Here is a 25,520-nt window from a genome sequence, read left to right on the forward strand (position 1 = left end):
AATCTACACAAACTAAATCTACAGATGCAAATATTGTTGACATGTTTTCCACTAACAACTCTTACATTAACCATATTAAGTCCGTCTTAAATTTACATATAAAATCTAATAATGAACAAAGTTTCAGTACTAATCAAGTGCACGCAGGAGTCCACACACGGGGAGAAAGAGAGAGCAAGAGTATTTTATTATCATCAAATTTTCTGACCTTGTTTTTTTTTGTTGACGAAGAAAACTTCAACTATGATTATATATGGAGTAATTCTTTCTCATGTTCCTGTTTAAAAACAATGCAAGTCGCAGCTGAGTCATAAAAGAGAGGAAAATAATAATCTACATTGTCAAAATAATAAAAAATATTTTGGTTTTACACTGTGCAAATAATTTATAGCTTACATGCATTTTGTGGTATTTTAGAAACCATGTTGATTTTCCCCCAAATTTTTATTGATTCTTTTTTTTTATTGATTCTTTATTTTGACAAAAAAATGACATAAAACAAACAATAGAAACAAAAATCATTCTAAATGGTCACTAGGTATTGTAAATTAAAGATAAAAAGAGAATTTTGGTCCCTTAATTTTATTATTCTTCTAGTTTGGTCTTACAACATTTTTAAATTTCTGCAGCCACTTTAGATAATATTATGTACATCTACTTTTTATAACTATCTACTACCAGTAGTATATAGTTATAACAAAAGTTATTTTTTTTTTCCTCAGTCACTTTTCATAATGTTATAACAACTTTAATGTTATAATATTAAAGTTGTAACTATGTACTACCGGTAGTACATAGTTATAAATGGTAGTTGTAAATAATTTTATCTAAAGTGACCGTATAAATGTTTACTCCTATTTATATATAGTTAAAATTTTATCATATTATATAAGAAGAATATCTTAACCTAAACATACAACAAACATATGTTCTCATTGAAAAGAGGAAAGAGAAAAAAATTTAATGGAACCTACATGTTTATTGTGTATGTAAGAAAAAAATTCTTTTTTATATAACATGAGAATGAGAAGTCTTAATCACTTAGCTTTATGAGAAAACATCTTTTCTTTTTATTTTCTATTCTTAATTCTCGAAAAGGAACGAACGCGTGCAGAAAACACAACAAACCTGGAGAAACTATGAATCAAGTTGGATGGCTAGCTCCGATTGATGTGAGAGAGGCTTTGCAGTTTGCATCATTTTAGCGTGGACCATGAATGATTACCAATTAATGGACGCTTTGGATACAAATCTTTAATTTTCCGAAAGTGTTAATGAATTAAACCATCAACTTTGATTAACTCTCCATCAAGCGTTACCGAATAAAGAAATAAAATTATGCTTATTTGATTTTGAGCAAATAAAAGAAATGAAATTAGATTAAGAATGAAAAATGTTTCACATTTGCTTAACATAATAAAAATGCAGAAAGGTTAAAATCGGATTAAATTTTTATTTGGGCCGCATAATCCGAATTCTAGATTGATTTAAAGCAGTTCAAGGCCAAGCTGGGTTTTTGGCCCAAATATTTGTAGACTTAATAGGACCTAATTAGCGTAACTATAAATCAACAAATTCCACAAACCACTAAAGGTTGGGCCAAGACCCCAAGTCCATGAATAAAGAGCCAATTAAGTAATGAAGTGATGCAGGGCAAAGTTCTCTCGATTGACGAAGAGAACAACCGCAACCAAAAAAGTTATAAAAATTAATATATTTAAATAATTGGTTAAAGACTTCTCAAGTCACTTCTTCGGGTGGCAATTTAGGTTGGCCCGCCCCGACCCGCATCAACTCATCAAAAACGAGGCGGGACGGGTTGGCCCGCCATTAAATATGGGTTGGAAAATTGAATTTACTCTGTTTTATGGTGGGTCGGGTTAACCCACCAACTCGCCAATAAAAAAAATTAATTAAAATTAAAAAAAAAAAATATTTTATGAATTTTTCTAATATTATTTTATTTTATTTCACACTTCTCTTAATTTTTTTAATCTCAATCTTAAATGTATACTAATATTTGTCAAATATTCTTTAGGAATTCATTTGTCTCCGTATATAGATAACAGTTGTTATAAATAAAATTGTTATTCTTTATCTTTTCTAGGAAGTATTAAGAAAAAAAATTAGATATCACAAAAATTTAATGACAAATGAAATACTACTTAATCGTAAAAAAAAATAAAAAATTATAACTCGGCGGGTTGAACCCGTTTTGACCCACTTCTAGGCGAGGCAGGTTGAAGTGGGTTGGTGGATTGAAAACCTCAACCCTACCCACCCCGTTTTGGCGGGTTGGTAGGTTGATCCGCCGGACTCAACTCATATTACCACCTCGACTCACAACATATGTGCGAGTTCCATTGAAAAGAGAAAAAAACTTCAGTGGGACAAGACTCTTAAATAATAAGTCTTTAAGTCTTAAATAATAAGTCTTTAACTCTTAAATAATTATTATTTTAAAATGAAATGTATCATAATTTTGTTAAGGTTAATCGTGCTATTTTTCATATTTATTTTTTTAATTTTGCATGTAATAAGTTTCAGGTTTTTTAATCATAATCTTTTTTTTGTAATAGAAAAAAATATACACTTAAAAAATATATAGCTCAATAATAATTTTAATTCTTAATGAACAATAAAATAACTATTGCACATATATAGGGAAAAAAATTAAAATATTGTTGTTTAAATAAATAATTATGAAAATATAGCTGTTTTAAATAAATTTACGGATCTATTGCACTCATTCACGTATAATTTGGATGTGACCATTCACGCCTTCACGCCTAAGTTAGGCATGACTCATCTAGTGTTGACATATGACATACTAAAATCAACAGTTTAACCTTAAAACTTCGGAAGGCCATAACTTTGGACTCGGGTGTCCGAATCAAATAATTGTCGTATTGATTCCATACAACTTTTCGATATCTACGCAATGACATCTCATTTGACATATTTTATCTCTCACGAACACAATTTAAATTTGCAACAATAATACTATAAGAACTTTTAAACCCATAAGCCTCCGAGTTTTTTCCGAACCAAAATAAGTCATAGAACTCTTTATTTAATGATCTAAAATCAAAGGAAACTACACTCTAAATTTTGTTTTCTCATTTTGTGATGTCATTTTTAAGAAATCAAAGTATTTCACTTCGGAGGAAATTATATGTTTTTCTGTTTTGCAGTCAGTTGGTCAAGTTAAACCTGGAATCATAAAATTTACCTCTTGTAATGTGTTTTAGATATAGACTAATCCAAAAATAAGTCCGTATGCAAATGTGATATATGGATTAATACAAGCCCAATAATAATCCTTCAAAGCAAATGCATTATACTTACCTTTCCAAAAAAATGTCATGTTTAGGAAAAACCAAACTAGAAAAAAAATAAATACTAAAATAGTTTTAACATTGCTATTAAAATCAGATCAGACTAGTCAATTCATCTAAGGAATACATACAATAACAACTACTAAATCACACAACTATATATGTTTGTAATAATGCATTCTTTGGTGTCTATAATAGTATAATTCACTTCAAATCCTCTTATCAAAGCATGTTTCAAAGCATAAACTTCATCAGCAGAATCTAGAAGTCCCATTAAAAGCCTGCAATTGGATGCTACTGTTGTGGTCATGAAGTTACAGATGGATTAACCCACATTGGTGCTATCTTCAATTTCATACCACGACTTACAAGATAAGATCTCAATTCACAGTGATAAGAACACAGTCCATAGTAGGCAAAATAATGTGTTTGGTGTTGATTCAAAAAGAACTATGAGGCTTCTGGGATTAAACGCTTTTATGAACTATGTTTGTGAGAGATAAAATATGTCAAATGAGATGTCATTGTGTAGAACTCGAAAAGTTATGTGAAATAAAAAAAAGTACTTGATTTAGATACCCAAATCAAAAGTTATGATCTTCTGAAATTTTACAATTAAATTGTTGATTTAAAAAAATCTGGGTGGTTTAGATTAGACTATTATGGGAAAAAATTAGCTACAAGTGGGTGGTTTAGATTAAATTTTTTTTTTTTCGAAATACTTGATGTTAATTTTCGAAACATGCTGCCAGTTTTTGGTTCAGCTCAGTTAATGTGGATCAATTACAGTTTATTTATTTGTTTTTAGTAGATTGAAAAGTATAAATTTTCTTTATGTACAAATATATTAAGGGATTAATTTTCTCGTGATAATAATTTTATTTTTATATATACATAAAAGTATGTGGGGTTTATATATGGTCATATAAAAATAAATAAATAAAAACAAATCCCATATGCTTTTATGTGTGTTTTGGAGATAAAATTGTATCATGTAATATAAGAAATATTAATCCCATTAAATTTTATACATATAAAGATTTATTTAAAATTTTGAAGATTACTCATAATTTGTTAATATTGAGTTATACATTTATGAATAAATTAAAAAAACAAATAATAACATTATGTGCAATTTTTATGTTATTAAATAACTCATTTAATACATTCAAATAAATAAATTGGATTTTTTATTAATTATATATTTTACTTTTAATTTTTTGTTTGGTGGAAAATTTTAATTGTAAAGGGTGAATAAACTATAATAATTTCGTAATTACCTATCTTAATATTTTGTTTCTCTATTCGTTTATTACTATTAATTTATCTTTGTACAAATATAATTCGCTCATATAATATGATTATATTAAAATAACACATAAAAATAGCAGTATGAGTTAGAGCCTATAAAAAACAGCATAGTTTCTCAAGAAACAAACACAAGCTGATTCATCCCTGTGAAGGCTACCACTAGTCCACTACCATAGTTTGCAAGCCACTCTACGTATTAATTTATCTTGAATTAAAAAGGAATTTTTTTATCCAAAAATTCTATTTAAATATTTTAGTTATTAAATTTTATATAAAATAATTTAATTCAAATATCTGCTAGATATTTTTTCATAAAACAAAATTCTTAATAACAAATTTCAAATTTATAATAATAAGTCTTTTGCAATGACAATATAAACAATTTTACAGTGACTTTTCCATTTTTTCGTCCTTAGCATTTTTCTCAAAAAAAGTTTATGGACTTCATTTTAAAGTTTATGTTATTTTAAAAAATATAATTTTTAATATATTTTAATTTTGTTAAATATAGTTTTAAAATTGAAACCCTTTAATATATTTTTTAATATTTATACAAGTAGCTTAAATGGAGGTTTTTTTTTTAAAATAAAAATTAAAAACTTTTATGAAAAGCACAGGTAAATACTTAATTAATGCAAGTTAAGTATTTATAATAAACTGGAATGCTTCCTAAAAAATGTTGTTTAATTAATATCCATAACTAAACTTTATTTGTTGGCTAGGAGCGCACGCTTGTGTGGTCCTTAAGAAAACTATAAAAATCATTAATATAAAGAACTGTTACTCTTTAATTTTAAATCACTGGAAAACCGTTACAACAATTAAACCCAGGTTCCCAATGAAGGAAAAAAAAAAATTTGACTAAGGATAACTTATATCATTTACACTACCGTGATTAAGAGATTCTTTCAGTTATTTTATTTTATTTTAAGCTTTGAACTTTGGTCATTTGATACGACTGCACTTGATTACTTTATCTAGTTTTTTTTTCCCAATATATATTATTACGAGAGCTATTATATATAAGCGAGAAGCTAACTTAACATTTTTTGTTTTTAAGATTTGAGTTCTCAGATTAATATTCCATTGGACAAGTTTGTTTAATATATTTTTAGAAAAAATATTTTTAAAGAATAAAATGAAAAAATAGTTTTACTTATTTTAGAAGAAAAAAATTAAATTATAAAAAAGTTTTACAAAATGTCATACTAACAAATTTTTTAAAGCCTTACCATGATAAGGGTATTCTCTGCTCAAACATGATTGCCATCAATGGAGAATACATGTTATCCAAAAAAATTTATAATTTTTGTATTTTTATTCATTTTTCAAACAAATAAATTAAAAGTTTTATTCGGTTTCAACATATAATATCTAATACCAAATGGTGGTAGTTCAGTTGGCGCATGGAAGCTAAACAGGTGGAGTGAGAGCATGTGTTCGAATCTCCCCAGTACCACCTTTGAGAGGGGTTTAAAGCCTTAATCCTGAACCCGTCACGAATCGAATTAGTTGCGAAACAATGAACCGATTGGAATATTTCCAAAAAAACATATAATATCTAAACAATAATGTAATACTTTTTTTATTATATTCTATTATATATCATTTCATCTCCTTCCAATGCATATTTATCACATACATAATGATCCTCATGATTACCATATATTTCTTTCTAAAACGTTTTCCTTGTAAAATACTTCTCAAACATATTTAGCTATGCAAGTACGAGTATGTAAGAATTTTTAAATTTTATAATGTAGTTCTTATATTACAATGAATATATGAATATTACAATTGTTTTTTTTTGTTAACTAAATATGATAATGGTTTAGTTGATAAATTGCATCTATGTGAAAGTGATCAGACGGGTGCCAGCAGAATTCAAAATTTATTGGAAGCACTATATATAGTAAGGGCTAAAGTAGTTTCACACTCAAATATTGGAAGTCTTAAAAGATCAAATGTGTGCAAGAATTCAAAATTTATTGAAAACACTCGATAATAAGGGCTAAATTAGATTTCACACTCAAATTGCGAAAGTATATATATATATATATATATATATATATATATATATATATATATATATATATATATATATATATATATATATATATATATAGGTTCGCTTTTTCTGCAGTTACTGCAGATAAGTTATTCGTAGTAAGCCCAATATGACGTCGTTTTGGGACAGAAATCATGGTATTTTTGTAATTTTAATTTATTTCAAGGTTATAATAGTCTTTATATTTATAATTTTTTAAGATTTCAATACCAAAATGACGTCATTTTGAGAATAAATGCAGATAACTTATCTGCAGTAATTGCAGAAATATTTTTCCCTATATATATATATATATATATTTATTGTTGTTGTTGTTGTTATAAAGACATTGGGTCTAATCACTGAGAGATTTAAATTCGTGTCACGAATATATTGTAATTAATCCTACAAGCACAATACAATAAAAGAATATGATAAAACTCATAAAATGTCAAAAACAAATGTTAGTATGCAGAAAAATCCAAGCCTAACATGTGTTGTCTCCATAAGACAATTTGTCCCCTCTACCGGTGCCAAAGGAATGTGAACAATTGTCTCCCAAGATATAGAATTTCCAGAATGTGATGGCTACCAATCTAGATATACCCCTCAAACATAACCAAATGCTTGAGAAATCGTACTCACTTAGTCTATGGCAGTATGCACTAACACTATGGATGCATGGAGTAACTTAGAAAAAATTCGGAGTGGTTTTTTTCTAACGGGCTGCATGTATACATAGACAACGATCGAACACGACAAATTGCAACCGGCAAATCATTACGACTCATGCAACGAACTGCTATAATGGACCATTACGACTCACTAAGCTAATCGGTACGCACCGTTTCAGTTGAAAAAAATTCCAAAGTCAACTAAAAAACACGATTGATAGGGATGCAGGGGCTGTTTGGACAAAAAATAAAAAAATATTTAATAAAAAACTATTTTATTTTTATCTCACACTTGACTGTACCGAGCCGAGTCGGACGACGACGGTGTTGTGCGCCAAGGCCCATGTATGTCCTCCTTCCTCCACAAAAATGGTGTGCCCCAAAGGGCAAACTAGAGAGGTGAAGTGGAGGTTTATAAATCCTTCCACTTCTCATGTCTTGTTCAATAAAAGATCACCCAATCATCGTGAATCCCAGAAAAAGAAAAGATCAGAAACCCATATTCAAAAATATTACAAATCTAAAAGTAAAGAAACATGCATCACAAACATTCATGAAAGAAAACTCAAAGTAAAGTTACAAACCGGTTCTTCAAGAGTCAAAGTTCCTAAACTAGAGCTAGGAAGAAAAAGATCAGAAATGTGAAAACAGGAGCTCGTATGCAGATCCGTGGTTCCTTTCCTTGAAGTTGCGTTGTCAATGCACTTCGAGATCAAGAATTGAAGAACATGCATCAGCTTTCAAGACAAACACTCAGATTTGAAGAGAGAAAATGCAAAATTCTAAAACGTAAACTGAAACTAAAAGTACGGTATCTATGACCCTAAAATATGACTCAGACTCCTATTTAACTAAAAATTATAAAGCTGCCTCCAAATGCACTGCTGTCCATTCATCTCTATGTCCATCCAATGGTTCAGATTTGATCTTGATTTCAAAGAGTTGATCTTGCTTCCAAACTGCAGTAAAAGTAATAAAAGAGAGTAGTAAATCATCAGTTTATCTCTTTCTCTCTTTTTTTACCTTTGGGCTGATTGGCACTCATTTGGCCCATTACCATGCACTAATATCCATCCTTCAACTCAAATATTGTAAAAATAAAGCCATTAAAATAAACATAATATATAGCTAACAGATGCAGGGGCTGTTTGGACAAAAAATAAAAAAATATTTAATAAAAAACTATTTTATTTTTATCTCACACTTGACTGTACCGAGCCGAGTCGGACGACGACGGTGTTGTGCGCCAAGGCCCATGTATGTCCTCCTTCCTCCACAAAAATGGTGTGCCCCAAAGGGCAAACTAGAGAGGTGAAGTGGAGGTTTATAAATCCTTCCACTTCTCATGTCTTGTTCAATATGAGATTTCTACCCACACACACCCCTTCACCTTTCGTCTTTCTCTTATTCTTCAATCGACTTCTTATTCATAATCTATAAGATTTAGACATAAAATCCAATATATATATATATATATATATATATATATATATATATATATGAGGTAGGATCATTTGATACTGGTGTCAAATTTGAAGTTTGACACCTCATCTGAGAGCCGTTAGATCAAAAAAGATCAACGACTCTGATTTATAAGCATGTGACACCATTGATCTTTTTTGATCTAACGACTCTCAGATGAGGTGTCAAACTTCAAATTTGACACCGATGTCAAAGGATCCTACCTCTATATATATATATATTAAGTGATATTCTTTATTTTATTAAAAAAATAGGATAATAATCAAACTTTAAATCACTTGCTCATGATACCAGGCAACGTTTTATTAAATCTGTTAAGAAAATCTCACTTGTACTAAATTAATAATGTAATATCTATACGGAACTAGTCAGTCTAATAGTATACTTTTGACTCTCACCCAATCTTGAGTCTATCTTTTCTATTTATCATAACATGTAGAAGCGAAAGTTTTCTTTTTCTTCCTTGTAGTTTTGTTTGAATATAGGAAAAAATGTTTATCTTTTTAAATGACACAATTTATATCTTTTTACTCTCACAAATAGGTGGAATCCACATCTTTATTTTTTTTTTGTCAACTCTTTCTCTTCTTTTATCTATCTCTTTCTCTCTCTTAAAATGACATAACTTTACATCCTTTAAAATGACACACATTTTTTCCTTGAATATAAGGGAAAAAATGAATATAAGGAAAATAGTTGAGAAACTATTATTATACAATACTGTTTTCTTTAGTCATAGCTACTGCTTCCTTTACATTACACAAACTCTCAGTCTTTCAGAATTCACATGTAGCATTCGTTCATTGAGGAGTGGATATGCTTGTGATCAAATTAAATTAATTGTATAGCCAAGAAGTGGGAAAACATCAAAATTTCGCTTTGGCATAACAATTTAAAGATTACTATTTAGTTGGTTAATTGCTTCATCCATTTTATGCCCTTTAATATTTTTAGGGAATATATATATATATATTTTCTAACTTTTTATGCTTTTTTTCATATCATTTAGCATACCAATCTCAGCAAGTTATTAATATAGATTTGAATCTTGTAAACTACAGCACTTACTTGAATTTGCTTATATCCCTTAAATGGTCCAAGAAGGAATATATTCTAAAGCATGTATATCATGTTATATAAAATATTTCCTTGTCATGTGTTTTGTGACGGGAAATTATTAAAATCTCAGAATCCTTTAACAAGAATTACGATTAGATCCTGAATTTTATTTAGAGTTTTTTTCTCTTATGGTATATATTTGATAGTGTTTGGACTTTGAAGAGATATATAATATAAAATTATTAAAGATCAATATCATTTATTAACTCAAGCTGTTGGATGAGATGATTACTTATCATAGTATCAGAGTTTTGTGACCATGGGTCACAAATTCTATTGTTATCGTTTCACTTTTTTGGTAAAATTAAATCAACACAAGATAAAACCAATAAAATGTACATTTGCAATATTCTTGAACATGTGTTAAGAGAGATATAAGCCTGGAAGTAAAGTCAATATTGTTTACAATATACAAACTGCAGCATATTATAGCTAAATAAACAAGGAACAAATTCATCATTTTCTTGAAATTTTCCGTAAACAAGAAACTTTCAGATAAATAAATACCACAACGCAGTTTGTGGTAACCGGTAATTGCAAGAACGGTGAATAATATGGAGGAAGCGACAGAACACGAGAAGAGAAAATTGTTATAAGGAGGGTCGGGGTTGCGGGGCCCACCGTCCCCTCTCTTAAAAGTATAAACGATAACGCCACCCACTCCCTTCTCTTATCAAAATTTTTTTTTTTTGGCTTCGTTTTCCCCTCGTATTTTAAGAAAAATAAAATAATAATAAATAACTTATGTAATTTTGTATTGTTATGCTTTTTCCACCCTCCCTTTCCTCGTCGTACTCTGTCTCCATCTCTTTCTCTCTCCTCAACCGGCTACCGACCAGCCAGGTCATCACATTCACACGTGCTTCCTCCTCCCAAAACTCTGTCACACGTGCCATATCTCACCCATACAACTCCCTTCCTTTCTGTGGTGCAACAAATAAAAGTTAGAGAGAGAATATCTCATGGAAGCAATATATATACAAGGATATAGAGATAGAGATGGATAAATAGAGTTAGAGAGAGAGAGTTGTGTATGGGTGTGTATTTTTGTGTGAGGGGTGAGAGAGAGAGTTGATAAAAGCATAAATTTTTCTTGGTCTTTGGAGGGGCATGTAGTAGATGGGTTTACCCTTCTCTCTCTCTCTTTGTATCTTTTTTTTCCCTGAAATCTGAAACCGAAAGATCGCTCTTTGGGTCTGAGGGAGCGTTGAAGTATATATATTTTGGGTCTTTTATTTTTTTTTTGTGAGAGTGAATCTCGTGAGTTGGTGGTGGCAGTTTTCAATCTTGCACCGATGAGGATCCGGAAAAGACAGGTGCTTTTCCCTTCATCTCTCTCGCCGTTGCCTCTCTCAGATCCCCACCTGATCAACCGGTCACCGGTGATGGTGCAACTCGGCGATGCTACATCCACTGTACCGAAATCTTCTTCCACACCACTACTCCCACAACATGCTGCTGCTGCTGCTGCAGCACCAGCTTCAAGCTTGGATCATCATCAGCCGTCTGATCAGCCACTCCCACCGATCGGGAAACTAAGCAACGGCTGGGATCATCGCTTCGGCATCGGTGGTGACAGTGGGGCATACCGACAGCACAACAAGCAAGACCCTTTGGTTAGTGAAAACATACACACAAAATCGTTTAATTTAATTTTAAATTTTTTTTTTTTTTGGGTTTTTGTTTTTTCGAAATTTCATGATGTGGGCTTTTTACAAGTGCACTTTTGTCCAATCTCTGGCAAGTGGTTACCTGTTGGTTTCAAATTTATTTTTTATTTTTTATTTAAAAAAAAAGTTATTTCACACACCATCCAGAAAGGGGCACTCTTGGGACATGGACGGTTGGATCCTATGTATATATATTTTGCTGTGGTTGATTTTTGCAGGACGAGGATGTTAGAGGGCAAGAGAGTGAAGACTCTAGAGAGAAGGATAATAATCATGCCAGGTAAGAAAGCAAACATAATCGAAAAAAGAGAAATCGTTTTTTTTTCGTCTCTTATTCTTCCATGAAATCTCGTAGTAAAAAAAGGTGAAAACACGGAGACCCATGGGTCTTGATTTTAAGTTTTTAACCAGCATCGAAAAAAAAGGAAATATTATTATTTATATAAAAATTATAAGCAGTGGAAAATACTGTTGAAGGTGTTTTAAATAAGAGTTTTATTTTATGTAGCCACCATATATATATATATCTATGTCTATAGATATACACCTTCCAGTATCTAATCAAAACCCATCGTTCTTTTCTCTAAATTGGCCAACTACCGTTTCGCACTTGAGGTGCACAAAGTAGCTAGCTAGCACCCAAATGCTGGTCCCCAACGACATTGCGTTTTGTTCTTTCGAAATATTACACTCCTTCTTTTTATCTTCAATGCTGTCAATTTTATGTATGTATATATACATGTATATATATGTGGTTGTGGGTCTTTCTGGATCTGCTTTGTTTGTAGGAAAGGACGAGTCTTGGGTTCGGAGGTTTTGCTACCTGCAAGTCCTTCTTCTACTCAAGGTAACAAATATTACTTCATTGAATGATATATATATTTGACTCTCTAGCTGGTTTTGACTTATGCATACGATGCAGATGGAAGATGGTGCAATGCAGAGAAAGCGATTCCACTTAAGAAACGGAGAGGGAGCTTCGAGAATGGGACGGTGAATAATAATTATAATAGTAAGAAGATGAAGGCGAGGATGAAGACGAAGATGAACAAGAAGTGTTCTACGAGAAATGATGATTATAACATGGAACACGAAGACGAGGATGAGGATGAGGATGAGGAGGAGGAAGAAGAAGCGGAAACAAAAAAAGAAGTGAGTGTAATTAGTAAGAGGAGGGCAAGGGGTAGTGCACTCATGGAAGGGTCACGGTGCAGTCGTGTGAATGGGAGAGGATGGAGGTGCTGTCAGCAAACACTGGTTGGTTACTCGCTGTGTGAACATCACTTGGGGAAAGGAAGGCTCAGAAGCATGACAAGTGTTAGAAGCCGATCCATTGTCTCAACTACGATTGCACCAAAGAAGTTGCACGACCACCCTTCTGTATCTGCTGCATCATCTTCTTCTTCTTCTCTTGGAAAGCAAACCAATAAGTGTGTTACTGATGAGAAGAAGATCAATAAGCCTTTGATAATCACGAAGAAGAGGATGAAGCTTGGAATGGTGAAAGCACGATCTATGAGCAGCTTGCTGGGACAAACTAGCACCCAGGTTACTTTAGCTCATGAGAATAACAAGTAAGGCGAGAATACTAGTGCAGAAACCGTTGTTATTTCATGTACTCTCCAAGTTGAAAGAAATTTTAATGCTAGAATTTGTCTTATAAATATATATATAATATATATATACTTGTTGGTTGGTGCCACTGCTTATTTTATTCCGTAGTTATGTGGTATATATAATATTTCCTTCATATGTCGTGATGCTTTTGTTGTGGTGTGTTTTCAATTCATCTCTCGCTCGCTGGTGATGGGATTAATATTTAAGTATTATTGGACTGGGCACGTTCTGATTTTATACTGGAATACGACATATTTATAGACGCACTCTTGTTGAATTATCCAACGGATATTTTAGTTTACTAGTAATATCGATCATGATCACTGTGTACTTTGACCAAGGAAACAACTTGAACTCTCGTGTGAAAATTTGTTATCAACGGAGAAAGGAAACCAAATAATAAATTTAGATGTGATTCGTATGAGTAACTGGGTTGGAAATTCAAGTGTGAATATTGAAAAGAGATGAGCTAAGTACAACACATATCTTAAAGTTTTGGATTGAGATATGATATCAGATTTTATATCATGATTTTGTGATTTTGACTCATTTGATGTGTGGATGATCGATACTCTCCTCTAATTCGACTCCCCATATATTGTTTGGTGGTCCCTGGTCAAATCATCCATGCATACATGGTATCAAAAGTTGCACCCTTTTTTTTAGTTTATGTAATGTAATACGGATAATTTACATGCGATGGATGTTACGTAGAAGCATATCGTGTTCTCTGATGATATTGTAGACTGTAGTGGAGCTTGAAAATTTGCAAAAACACAGATTTGTTGTAGTTTCAGACATCAATCTTGTACCGTATTCGTGTTGCTGTATTAAAGAAATCTACATGCATATAGGTGGAATTTATTAACGCATATATAGTCCGCAATTACGGGAATCATCTGCGGCTGAGGCTGATATAATGAGGGCTAAAGCATATTATATTGTTAATAAAAAAATTTCAAAACTAATGGCATGATTTTTCCTTAGACGGTTTGCGGTAGAAAGAATTTTGATTGCTTCGCTTTTTGCATTCAAATAACAATATATAGAAATTTGAGAAACGTGTATAAATCGATCAATTGAAAAACAATTTTAAATAGAGGTAAAACCATTTAAAATATTCTCAGACTTATATCTAGCTAGCCTTTTTGTTTTTTTCTTCTTCCGGTTTTAAGAAACTCAATTGATTCAATTCGAGTATTGTCGGACTATTCTCCCTGAACCATAATTTACATATCTACAATTCAAGTTTGAGATATTTGTTTAAGGAGAATGTTGAGAATGGTACGGGGAGCCCAAAACCCATTGTAAGGGATACATCCATGGGCCAAGCGATAAACCACAATAAGTGGGCCGACACCACTAGGGCCGGCAAAATGGGCTGAGCCCGCCGGGCTGGCCCGCCCCGCCTGCCAAATGGGGCGGGCTGGGTTGAGTCTTTCAACCCACCAGCCCGCCAGCCCATATGGGTCAGCCCGCCAAGTCATTTTTTTTTTTTTTTAGGTTACCCAATTGTTATGTAGCTCCGTATCTTAGATTTCCTTGCAAGTGGCTTTTTTGAATTGTTGTGGACTGCTCATACAACACTTTGTTACTTGTTTTGTTATTCTATTTTATCCTGATATGATTTTATTTTTTTATTATTATTTTTGGATTGAAAGATGCATATTTATATGCAGATTATTAAACACTGATCTTCTTGGTTTCATAAGCACATTAGGATTTTATACAGATTTTTGTATGCTTTTATGCAGATTTTTTTATGTGATTTTATGCAGAATTTAATTTTTTGTATTTTATTTTTTTTTTATTTTAGGCGGGCTGGCCCGTAGCCCGCCAGCCCACTCATAAAACGGGCCGGGTTACTCAATTCAACCCATTTTATCAAAACGGGCCGGGGCGGGCCAGCCCATTTTGGGCGGGCTAGTGGCGGGCCGGGGCGGGCTGGCCCATATTGCCAGCCCTAGACACCACATTTTAACCCAAAACCTTAAGGCTGTAGGTTTATGGGTCTTTTTGCACTTATATAGTCATCACTTGGTCTATGTCTAGTCGATGTGGTACTTCTTTATAACTCATACTTGAATACTTCTAACAGAGAACAAATTCCTTACTATTGTAGTTATTTATTGTTGGTAGCTAGTCATTTTTTATTTTTTTTGTACCATCAAATATTGTGATTTGTCTTCCCTGACTATAAGAAATAATATATTTTGGGTTTTGGGAGCTACATTTGAAATAGCAGCTTTTGATTCAGATGAATAGACCCCGGCTCTTTTTCTCCCAACGACATGGCCTACATAGGCAAGGTCAAGCACCCGAATATTCCTCGTAGTCGCAGAACCAAAAAAAAAATAAAAAAAATAGAGGGTTCCTCCTCAAACCGCCACAAATATGTTGTGAAAATCTGAATATGTTAGACTTAGCAAAAAAACAAAGAAACTGTTGTAGTCAACAGAAAAGAACAAGAAAGCAATCATATTATATTAACTTAAAAGTATTATTATGAGCGGAAAAGGAGAAACTAATTTTCATTATTCAAGCTGTAATGATTACATTGAAAATCTGATTTATATATCAGATTAGAAAGGTAACAGAATAACAGAAAACTAACCATCTATTAGTTACAACAGAAAATGAGTAATTGAATGACTAATCTAAATAATAACTGATAAATGATAGCTCGGTATATGTTAATATCCCCCCTCAAGTTGGAAGGCAAATGTCCATGAGCCCCAACTTGGAAATAATGGAGCTGAAAGGAGTGCGAAGCAATGGTTTTGTTAAAATGTCAGCAAGCTGAGCCTTGGTAGAGATGGGTAGCAAGTGAATCAAACCACTGTTGATCTTTTCACGGATGAGGTGACAGTCCAATTCGATATGCTTACTCCTCTCGTGAAAACTAGGATTGTGTGCCAAATAAATGGCAGATTGGCTGTCACAATAAACAGAAGCAGGTGTGCTGGTGGAGACACAAAGGTCATTTAACAGATAATGCACCCATTGGAGTTCACAAGCAATACCAGCAAGGGCACGGTACTCAGCTTCTGTGGAAGACCTGGAAACTGTGGTCTGCTTCTTTGATCTCCAAGTGATAAGAGCTGGTCCAAGGAAGACACAGACACCAGAGACAGATCTTCGAGTGTCTATACAGCAGCCCCAATCAGCATCAGCGAAGCCAGAAAGGGAAAGATCATTGTTACTGGGAAAAAATAAACCTTTGCTTGGAGAAGATTTGATATAACGAAGAATTCTGGTGGCGGCCTGCATATGAGTATCCATGGGATTTGAGACATATTGGCTGATTTGCTGAACAGCAAATGATAAATCTGGGCGAGTGGTAGTAAGGTACAGCAGACGTCCTACTAATCTTCTGTAGGCTGGTTGATCTGTATAAGGAGACCCTTGTACACGTTGTAGTTTCTTCGAAGGGTCCATTGGAGTGGAGCAAGGTTTACAGCCAAGGAGACCAGCATCATCAAGTAATTCCAGAGCATACTTTCGTTGATTCATAATGATGCCACTGGAAGAACGAGAAATTTCAATTCCAAGGAAGAATCGTAGAGGACCTAAATCCTTAATGCGAAATTGATTATCCAAATGCTGCTTGACTCGAGAAATTTCAAGAGGATCATTTCCTGCAAGTATGATGTCGTCCACATATACTAGAAGGGCAGTAAAAGAGTTAGTGGAACTTTTGATAAACAATGTATGATCAGCAGATGATGAAGAGTAACCAAGAGTAATGAGGGAAGTAGAGAGTTTTGAGAACCACTGTCTACTAGCCTGTTTCAATCCATAAAGGGATTTTTCAAGTTTACAAACTTGATTTGGCTTGGGAGAAGATATACCAGGGGGTAAGACCATGAAGACCTCTTCATTTAAATCACCATGCAAGAATGCATTATTTACATCCAGCTGCTCTAAATGCCAACCTTTGGCTGCTGCAATTGCCAACAGAATTCGGACAGTAGAGAGTTTAGCAACTGGGGAATAAGTATCAAAGAAGTCAACACCTTCAAGCTGGGTGTATCCTTTAGCCACAAGTCTGGCTTTATAGCGTTCTATGCTCCCATCCGATTTGTGCTTGATTTTATATACCCATTTGCAACCAATGGGCTTTTTGTCTAGGGGAAGATCAATGAGAGTCCATGTGTTATTCTGCTCAAGGGCCAGAATTTCTGTATTCATAGCTTGGCGCCAACATTCATACTTGACAGCCTCAGTGTATGATTTTGGTTCAACAGTAGTGCTAATGGTAAGGCAGTATTTGGTATAGGCAGGGGAATATCTATTGAAATTGACAACAGATGATATGGGGTAAGGAGTTTTAATGTGAGAATGATTACCTGTGGAATCCGATGGTGTGATTGCTGCAGAAGAAGAGAGATTACAGTAGAAATCATTGAGATATGATGGAAGATGTCGTTGTCTAACAGGTCTCCCAACAATAGGTTGTTGAGCAGGTTGTGGTTGATTTGAGCCAGGTTGATCAATGACATGATGTGATGGTATATGTGAATCATCAGAAATGACAGTAAAAGGTTCAATTATAGTAGATGGAGTAGGAAAAACAGAATTGATATCTGTATGATTATGTGAAGCAGTAAAAGGAAAGGATAGCTCATGGAATATAACATTTCGAGAAACAAAAATGTTATGAGATAAAAGATCCAGAAGCACAAACCCTTTTGTTCCATCTCTAAATCCTAGAAAAACACATTTGTGAGCACGAGATGAAAATTTAGTTCTATGACTTACTAAAGAACTTGCAAAACACAGGCAACCAAGAACTTTGAGATGAGTCAAAAGAGGAGGTGAACCATGTAACACTTCATATGGGGTTCTGTGATTTAAAAGAGGAGTGGTAATTCGATTTATTAGATGGACTGCATGAGAGACAGAATATGACCACAATTGGAGTGGTAGGTTTGCTTGGAATAGAAGTGATCTAGCAACATTAAGAATATGTTGATGTTTTCGTTCGACCACTCCATTTTGTTCAGGAGTTTCAACACATGATTTTTGGTGGATTATACCATTGTGTTGATAGTAAGTGGACATTTCAAATTCCATACCATTGTCACTCCTTATCTTTTTAACAGTGATGTTAAATTGATTACGAATTAAACTGATAAAACTCTGCAAATGACTTCGAGTCTCATGTTTATTTCGCATGAAAATCGTCCAAGTGAAACGAGAGTAGTCGTCTACTATAGTAAGGAAGTAACGATATCCTTGAATGCTGGGGATCTTGTATGGTCCCCATATATCTACATGTATGAGTTCAAAAGCATGTAAAGACTTTGTTACACTGGAACAGTAAGGTAACTTTTTCTGTTTTGCATAATGGCAGACTTCACAAGGAACAACAGCTTTATTTGGAATGAAAGGGAATTGACATGACATATACTTCAAAGTAGTTTCAGGGATGTGTCCTAATCTAAGATGCCATAGGACAGATTCTTTATTTGAGGAATTGAAATTGAGAGTAGTTGTGTTGGTATGAGTATGGGTAGGGGCTTCAATGATGAATAATCCCTCTTCCTCTTTAGCTATACCAATCATCTTCCTGGTATTCATCTGAACAATAAAACATTTTGAATCACAAAAGGTTAATGAGCAGGGTATATTATGAGATAATTTGCTAGCTGAAATCAAATTTACATGAAAATCAGGAACAAAAAGTACATTATGGAGGATAAGGTCTGCTGTCAAGTGAATAGTACCAGTAGATTTTGCAAAAACCTTGGAACCATTGGGTAGTGTAATTGAAATAGGATTAATTGGAGTAAGGGTATTAAAGAGGGAAGAAAGGTGAGTTATATGATCCGTTGCTCCGGTATCTATAACCCACCTAGTGTTGATGTTACCTGATGGAGTGATATTGGAATTTGTAGAATTAAAGGTTGTGGGTTGGATGGCTGCAGCATGAGCAAAAGTTGCATTGGCAGAAGCATTTGCAGAAGAAGTGTGATCAGCATGGACAAGATTGGAGGCATGTGTGTCATTAGGAACACTCATCGAGGATTGAATCATATCCAGAATTCTTTGATACTGCATTTGAGAAAACACTTCAGAGTTATTCTTCAATTCTCTGGTGTCTCCATCATCTGCTTCATGCATTGCCATGTTAGCAGTTCGAATTTGGCTTCTTTGCTTAAAGCCTGGTGGATAACCATGTTTTTCAAAACAGGTTTCCACAGTGTGATTTGTTCTTCCACAGAATGTACACAACTTGCTTCCACGACCTCTACCATTAACATTGGTACGTCCACGACCTCGAAAGAAATTGCCACCACGAGGCACAAATGAATTACTGGATTCAGCACCAGTCATGTAATTTCTAGAGTTACTGGTTCCAACATCAGTTATGAAACTTTGTTGAACTGCAGCATTAGTAAGAACTTTGTATTCTTGATTTAATTCTGAATGAGATTCAGAATTTTGCTGTCTTTCTTGTTGACTAACTAAAGAAAAGATTTCATTTACGGATGGAAGTGGACGCATAAGCATGATTTGAGATCTCACGTTCATGAACTGTTCGTTGAGTCCTCTAAGAAATCTGATAGCTCGATCTTTTTCTCTTCCTTCTCTTACTCGATTTGATAGGCCACATCCACATGGCACAGTACACGTACAGGTTGGGAGAGGTTGTAAGGTTTCAAATTCATCCCATAGTGCTTTAATTTGAGTGTAAAAATCAGAAACAGAACGTTCACCTTGTTGAACACGATAAATCTCCTCTTGAAGATCTGCAATTCTAAAAGCATCTGCCTGTGAGAATCTTTGATAAAGATCATTCCACGCATCTATTGCATTTTCTGTCCACAAGACCGATTGCAGAATGTTTGCACTTATTGAGCGATGGATCCAAGAAAGCACCATCATATTGCATCTTTGCCAAGGATCATACATTGCATCCGTGGAAGCAGGGACTGGTATTGTGCCATCAATAAAACACAGTTTATTCTTTGAGCGAAGTGCCATTTTCATTGCACGGGACCATGAATAGTAGTTCTTTCCATCAAGAAGATTGGATACAAGAATCAATGCAGGATTTTCACCTGAATGCAGGAAGTATGCATTTCCTGGATTTGTCAGATAATCAGGAAGAACATTAGCCATGATTCTGACGAGAAGAGAGAGTTTCAAGAAAGTAAAAAATTGGATCAAGAAAAGAAGGTTCAGATGAATACCAGAACTCTATGTCAGAGCTTTGATACCATATTATGAGCGGAAAAGGAGAAACTAATTTTCATTATTCAAGCTGTAATGATTACATTGAAAATCTGATTTATATATCAGATTAGAAAGGTAACAGAATAACAGAAAACTAACCATCTATTAGTTACAACAGAAAATGAGTAATTGAATGACTAATCTAAATAATAACTGATAAATGATAGCTCGGTATATGTTAATAAGTATAATTGCTATATATATTTTTTCTCGTCCGAGTGTGTGCTATGTAATTTATATGATCATATAAGTTTGGGTTATTCTACTCAATCATTTGATATTGCTTCGTCGAGTTAGCATCAGAAACTAAAAATGTGGGATTTGTCAAAGATAACAAATACTTTTTATTTTGTATAAATATATTTCAAATGAAAATAATTCAGACTGTACATTCTAGTAAGGATCCAGTCAACAAAGGTAAAGTTTTCCTTGCCTTAAGCTATAATTGAAATGCATGAGAGTGTAGACCCCATTATATGTACATAGATGATGTCCATTATAAACATATAATCGTGTACATAAATAAGTCCGAAACGGCATCCAGAGCCAGGTTAATTAAGAATAAATTAGTGTATACTTTTTATTATGAATTACTTAGTGTTGTGCGTGCCTTTACTGTGGTTTCTAAGAAAAAAAGTTGAGGACTTGGTCGCTTGACATGAGTCAGTTCCCGCATTATTAAGGTAGACCTTAGAGTGCTGAGCACTTTAGAAATACCTGGTCGTAGAAAGGCAATTTCTCTGTTAATGCACAAACAACAGAAATTTTTAAGCAAGTCTAGATCAATGAAATTTTTGTTTGGTCAATTAATGTTTTTGATGGCATAGTTGTATTAGTATAATTATTTACATTTTAATTTATATCAAAACAGAGTTCCCTTTGCATTTTCTTATATATCTTCTATATGATTTCGATGCCGCCTTCTTGGAAAAGTTTATAACTCAACGACAGAAATATCCCAGCTTATGTTTTCCCTCCTAATTACCAAAGCTAATATGGCTTATCAATTAAGTGTACATGAATAATACATACTCGATCCTGAGAAAAGTCTATGATATATTAAAACCTTTGGTAGTTCTGTCTCTTTCAAATAATTGTCTTTGAATGGAACCTTTTTTTGCAGACTATCGGTAGCTATGGACTTGATGGGGTAGGTTTTCAGATGACAGCTAATGAAAATTTCGTTATCTTTTTTAGTGGTTAGATAGTACGTGAACTCATGTATTCTGTTGTTGACTTCTTGTGTACGAAAAAGCTATATCCAAATATGGTCATTTAGGGTTAAACAAGCATATAAGCAACTAATCTTAAGATGTTCGGTGGAGAGCCTCTTGTCCTATGGATTGCTTTTTGTGTCGGATCTTATGTGTTTTCGAGAAAGAGAAGGTATGCGTGCATTGCATGTAGTTCACTGTTTGTGTTAAAGGAAGTTCATAGTATGTGCACCCAAAGGATATGTAACAAGATGCTTCGAAGCTTGAAATTGAACTATTCCTTCCCGTGTATCTTTGATTTGGGACTAATAATTAACAGTAGAATAAAATGGAAAGCAAATGTCTGCTAAAAGTAAGAAGCATATATACAAACTGATATAGACATGAGACATGATATGGATATGAATACGGTGACACAATAAAATTTGATATGTATGTGTGTGTTTTGAATTGTTGCATCGTATTTAATATACCGTCTAGTGTATGATACGGATAAGAACACTTCCTTAGAGTGTCACTGATAAATGGCATGATACTTTTTTGTTTTTTTTGGCTAAAATGACTTCACCCCAGGTGCTTTTCAATGACATATTAACTCTTTTAATTCTCTCCTTTTTATTTTATTTTATAAAAAGATGAGAATATATTCTTTGATGAAACCGTTTTGTAAATTACCACTCATTTGTTTTTTGTGATAAAAATATACCATATATAATGTTGTTTTCATTTCTGTGCCTTAGCCATTAAATGTGACAGAGATTCTTTTGGATGGAGACGGTTGGGATGGAGACCCTACACCAGCACTTCTCCACAAGCCACAAAAGTCATTACCTCCACCCGATTACTTGGGGAGTCTCAGCATTGCTAGATTAAATAACAAAACCAGTTATGAGAAACTAAAAATATATATAAGGTTCTGTTTTGGTTGCAAGTGTCACAGTTCCTATACAAGCCAATTAAGCCATGTTCAGCAAATAACCTCACAAAAAGACCTTAAAGTTCACTACCAATACATGTACATTATTAATGTAATGTAATTAGAGATATGATATATATTGGTAAGGTACTACTCATTTCAACTAGCAGTAAAAGTCAATTATATAATATATCATGAACTAAAGTACCTAAAAGATAATCCTTATTACTAAATATAAAAGAAAAAAATTGGAAAATAAAAAAGAGTTACCCTTGAGTGCGTATGCAGTTGTTACATGAAAAGGAAAGAAAGAGAAACATAGGATTGGCTCTATAACAAATTTGTAGACTTCCAATTTGTTAAAATACGGTTTCTCCCGATCATGTATATTGCGTGTTGCTTTTGGTCTTAAATTATGGTAGTGATGGATCATCGCAATTCACATGCATTAACATGTTTGTTATTGGTGGAAATGGTAAAAGGCCACTTTTTCTTTGACATAGGAGGCGCTAATATGCCTAAAGCTTGATGAGATGAGAGGGGCCCAAACAGCAAAGCGAGTCTTGGCAATAGGGAATAGCATCCTTTCCCGTACCTCAAGTGAGGTAATGTATTCAATGGCATGTGCTTAGACGGCCCACCAATGAGGCACCAAACCAGACTTTATATTATACGGAGTCAAGTATTATTTAAGAAATTAAATTTTTAGTTACTTGATAGTCAAAATAAAGAGAAAAAATCCTTAATTGAAAGAAAAAAATTAAAAGTTGAAGTTCTTTTATAACACTATTTTTTATTTTTTTAATTATTAACTGGTGTTTGAAACTCTAACGGGCACGACAAATTCGATTTTGGATTTAAGCCTCTTTATCCTCTCTAGAAATTGCGACTCTCTGGAATCTAATCTATTGCCCTTTAGACAGGTCAAATCCTAGGGACTAGTTGGGTCGTCACTAGACTAACAACTCTCAAGTTCAGGGTTTACACTTTTATACGCTGTATATATGTATGTATATTGACAATTCACAAGGTGAATTTGGGATTGGGTGTTTTATTCCAAAGCATAAGCATCTTTAGTTTTTCACATTCGTCATACACATTCAGGTATACATAAAAATCAATATTGTCATCCCATTAAAGGCAAAGGCAATGCCGTCACAAGTAGTTACAAACAAATAATAGAAAATCTGTGTTTAGCTCATGACCAATTGCAGGCTAGTGGGTATAATGACACAAAGTCACAGCATTTGGGAGAGGATTGAATTGGTGCAAGTTGATGATGGAAATCACAATCATTCGATAATTGATTTAACTTCGGTCATGAGTGGACCCGCAGGCCCAGGCTTACCCCTAAAAAGGCTGTACTAGATAATAGAATTAATTGATGAATCCCTTTATGATTTCCATGTTTATTTAAACAGTGAAATCTGGCTGTCTGAGCACTATATATGTGCTTCAAATGGTGGCATGAGAATTGAGAACTTGTGGGACTCACTCACTCCAAGCTAGGTTCTACAATTATGACAATGCTTGTGATAATCATATTAGATAGCTGAGGCCGCAGAAAGTATGCTATAATTACCAGTCTTTTCTAGTTTCTTGTGAATAACCGAACAATTTGTGAATATCATTATGGATACCATCGTTCATGTTATTGATTATGTATGTATTGTGTATCAAAATTTTCTTCTCGCATATTGCGTACTATATTCATCTTAATTTTTTATAAGATAATAAAATACAAAATAACGAACGGTGTATTTATATAAATCTCACCATCATGCCCATATCGTGTTCCATGTATCTATGGATGATGATAACAATAATAATAATTAATAATGATAAAGAAACGAAGAATGTGATGCCTCGCATAATCAGAGCAATTGTTTAGCTAAATAGCTAGCTGGGCTTGATGAAAAGGCTGGAAGATAAATTAATGACTTTTGGATTGTAGTTGAAAGTGGCTTAATTTAAAGCTCCATTTGTCTTCCTTGTCAGCTAAGCTAAGCATCCACAATTGCTTATATCACGCATGTTGCCATTGTTGTCAATCCTGTGTTGGCTTCGTTTAAAATCATCAAAGAGAAAGAGAAAAGAAAGGAAAAAAATAGGAAAATATAGAAGAGTTATCACTTCCTTGTTTGGTATTATTCAATGAAATAAAAAAGTTCCTTTTCCTTTATTTAATTTTATTACGAAAATATTGAGAAATCCAGGTGTAAATGGACAAAATCTCATATTAGTTAAGAATTGATTAAGCACCATATAAATCGAATGATGCACATAATGCTTTAAAGTTTTGAATATAACTGAGGTGCCCAAACCCATTTAATGTCATTGCTCATTTAGCCCATAAATGATGGTCTACTTCCATTATGAACGTCACCCACCGGCCCAAAAAAAAAACATAAAAATATATAAATGAATAGAACGAATGAAAATATATGATGAACTAACAAAACTACGTACTTTTTTTCTTTCTTTCCCTTCCTTCCCATTTCACTCGGATAGATGAAAAAAATAGTAAAATTTATGGAAATGTCATCTTCTAAATTTTTTCTTTTCCCTTCTCTAAGGACTTGCTTGAAAGTTAGTTTTAAGAGGGAAAGGAAAGGAAGAAAAAGATTTTATTAATCTCTTCCCTTGTTTGTGGACTTAAAAAAGTGAGTGAAATGATTTAAGAATTTTCACAAAATCCTCCAAGACTCTTCTTGTTCTTAAAATTAAAGTTCTCCCAATTATTTGAAAGATTTTAACTTCCAAACAAGATAAGGAAATATCCTTCATTTTCTTTTCTTTTCTTTCCTTCCAAACTCTTAAAAGGCTCACGTAATGGTAAGATACCACGTGTAAGAAAAAATTAGTGTTACCATGCACAGTAAGAAATATA

General features: G+C 33.3%; 2 protein-coding genes across 2 annotated transcripts; one reads left to right on the forward strand and one right to left on the reverse strand.

Annotated features, from left to right (window-relative positions):
- The first annotated feature begins 10,971 nt into the window (after window positions 1–10,971).
- On the forward strand, window positions 10,972–13,338 carry LOC133292054 (uncharacterized). Its single transcript, XM_061490434.1, has 4 exons — window positions 10,972–11,587; window positions 11,860–11,921; window positions 12,430–12,488; window positions 12,564–13,338. Exons 1-4 carry the CDS (start codon window positions 11,267–11,269, stop codon window positions 13,217–13,219), a joined length of 1,098 nt encoding a protein of 365 aa, XP_061346418.1. The 5' UTR covers window positions 10,972–11,266; the 3' UTR covers window positions 13,220–13,338.
- Window positions 13,339–17,465: 4,127 nt separating this feature from the next.
- On the reverse strand, window positions 17,466–20,386 carry LOC133292016 (uncharacterized). The gene is made up of 3 exons (XM_061490388.1): window positions 18,926–20,386; window positions 17,608–18,841; window positions 17,466–17,479 (listed from the first exon to the last, which is right to left on the reverse strand). The coding sequence occupies exons 1-3, from the start codon at window positions 20,384–20,386 to the stop codon at window positions 17,466–17,468; spliced, it is 2,709 nt and encodes a 902-aa protein (XP_061346372.1).
- Between the last annotated feature and the right edge of the window lie 5,134 nt (window positions 20,387–25,520).

This window comes from Gastrolobium bilobum, unplaced genomic scaffold (assembly GCF_033153095.1).
Source record: "Gastrolobium bilobum isolate Gb01-03AN ecotype WA unplaced genomic scaffold, APGP_CSIRO_Gbil_v1 utg5369, whole genome shotgun sequence".
Classification (NCBI taxonomy): domain Eukaryota; kingdom Viridiplantae; phylum Streptophyta; class Magnoliopsida; order Fabales; family Fabaceae; genus Gastrolobium; species Gastrolobium bilobum.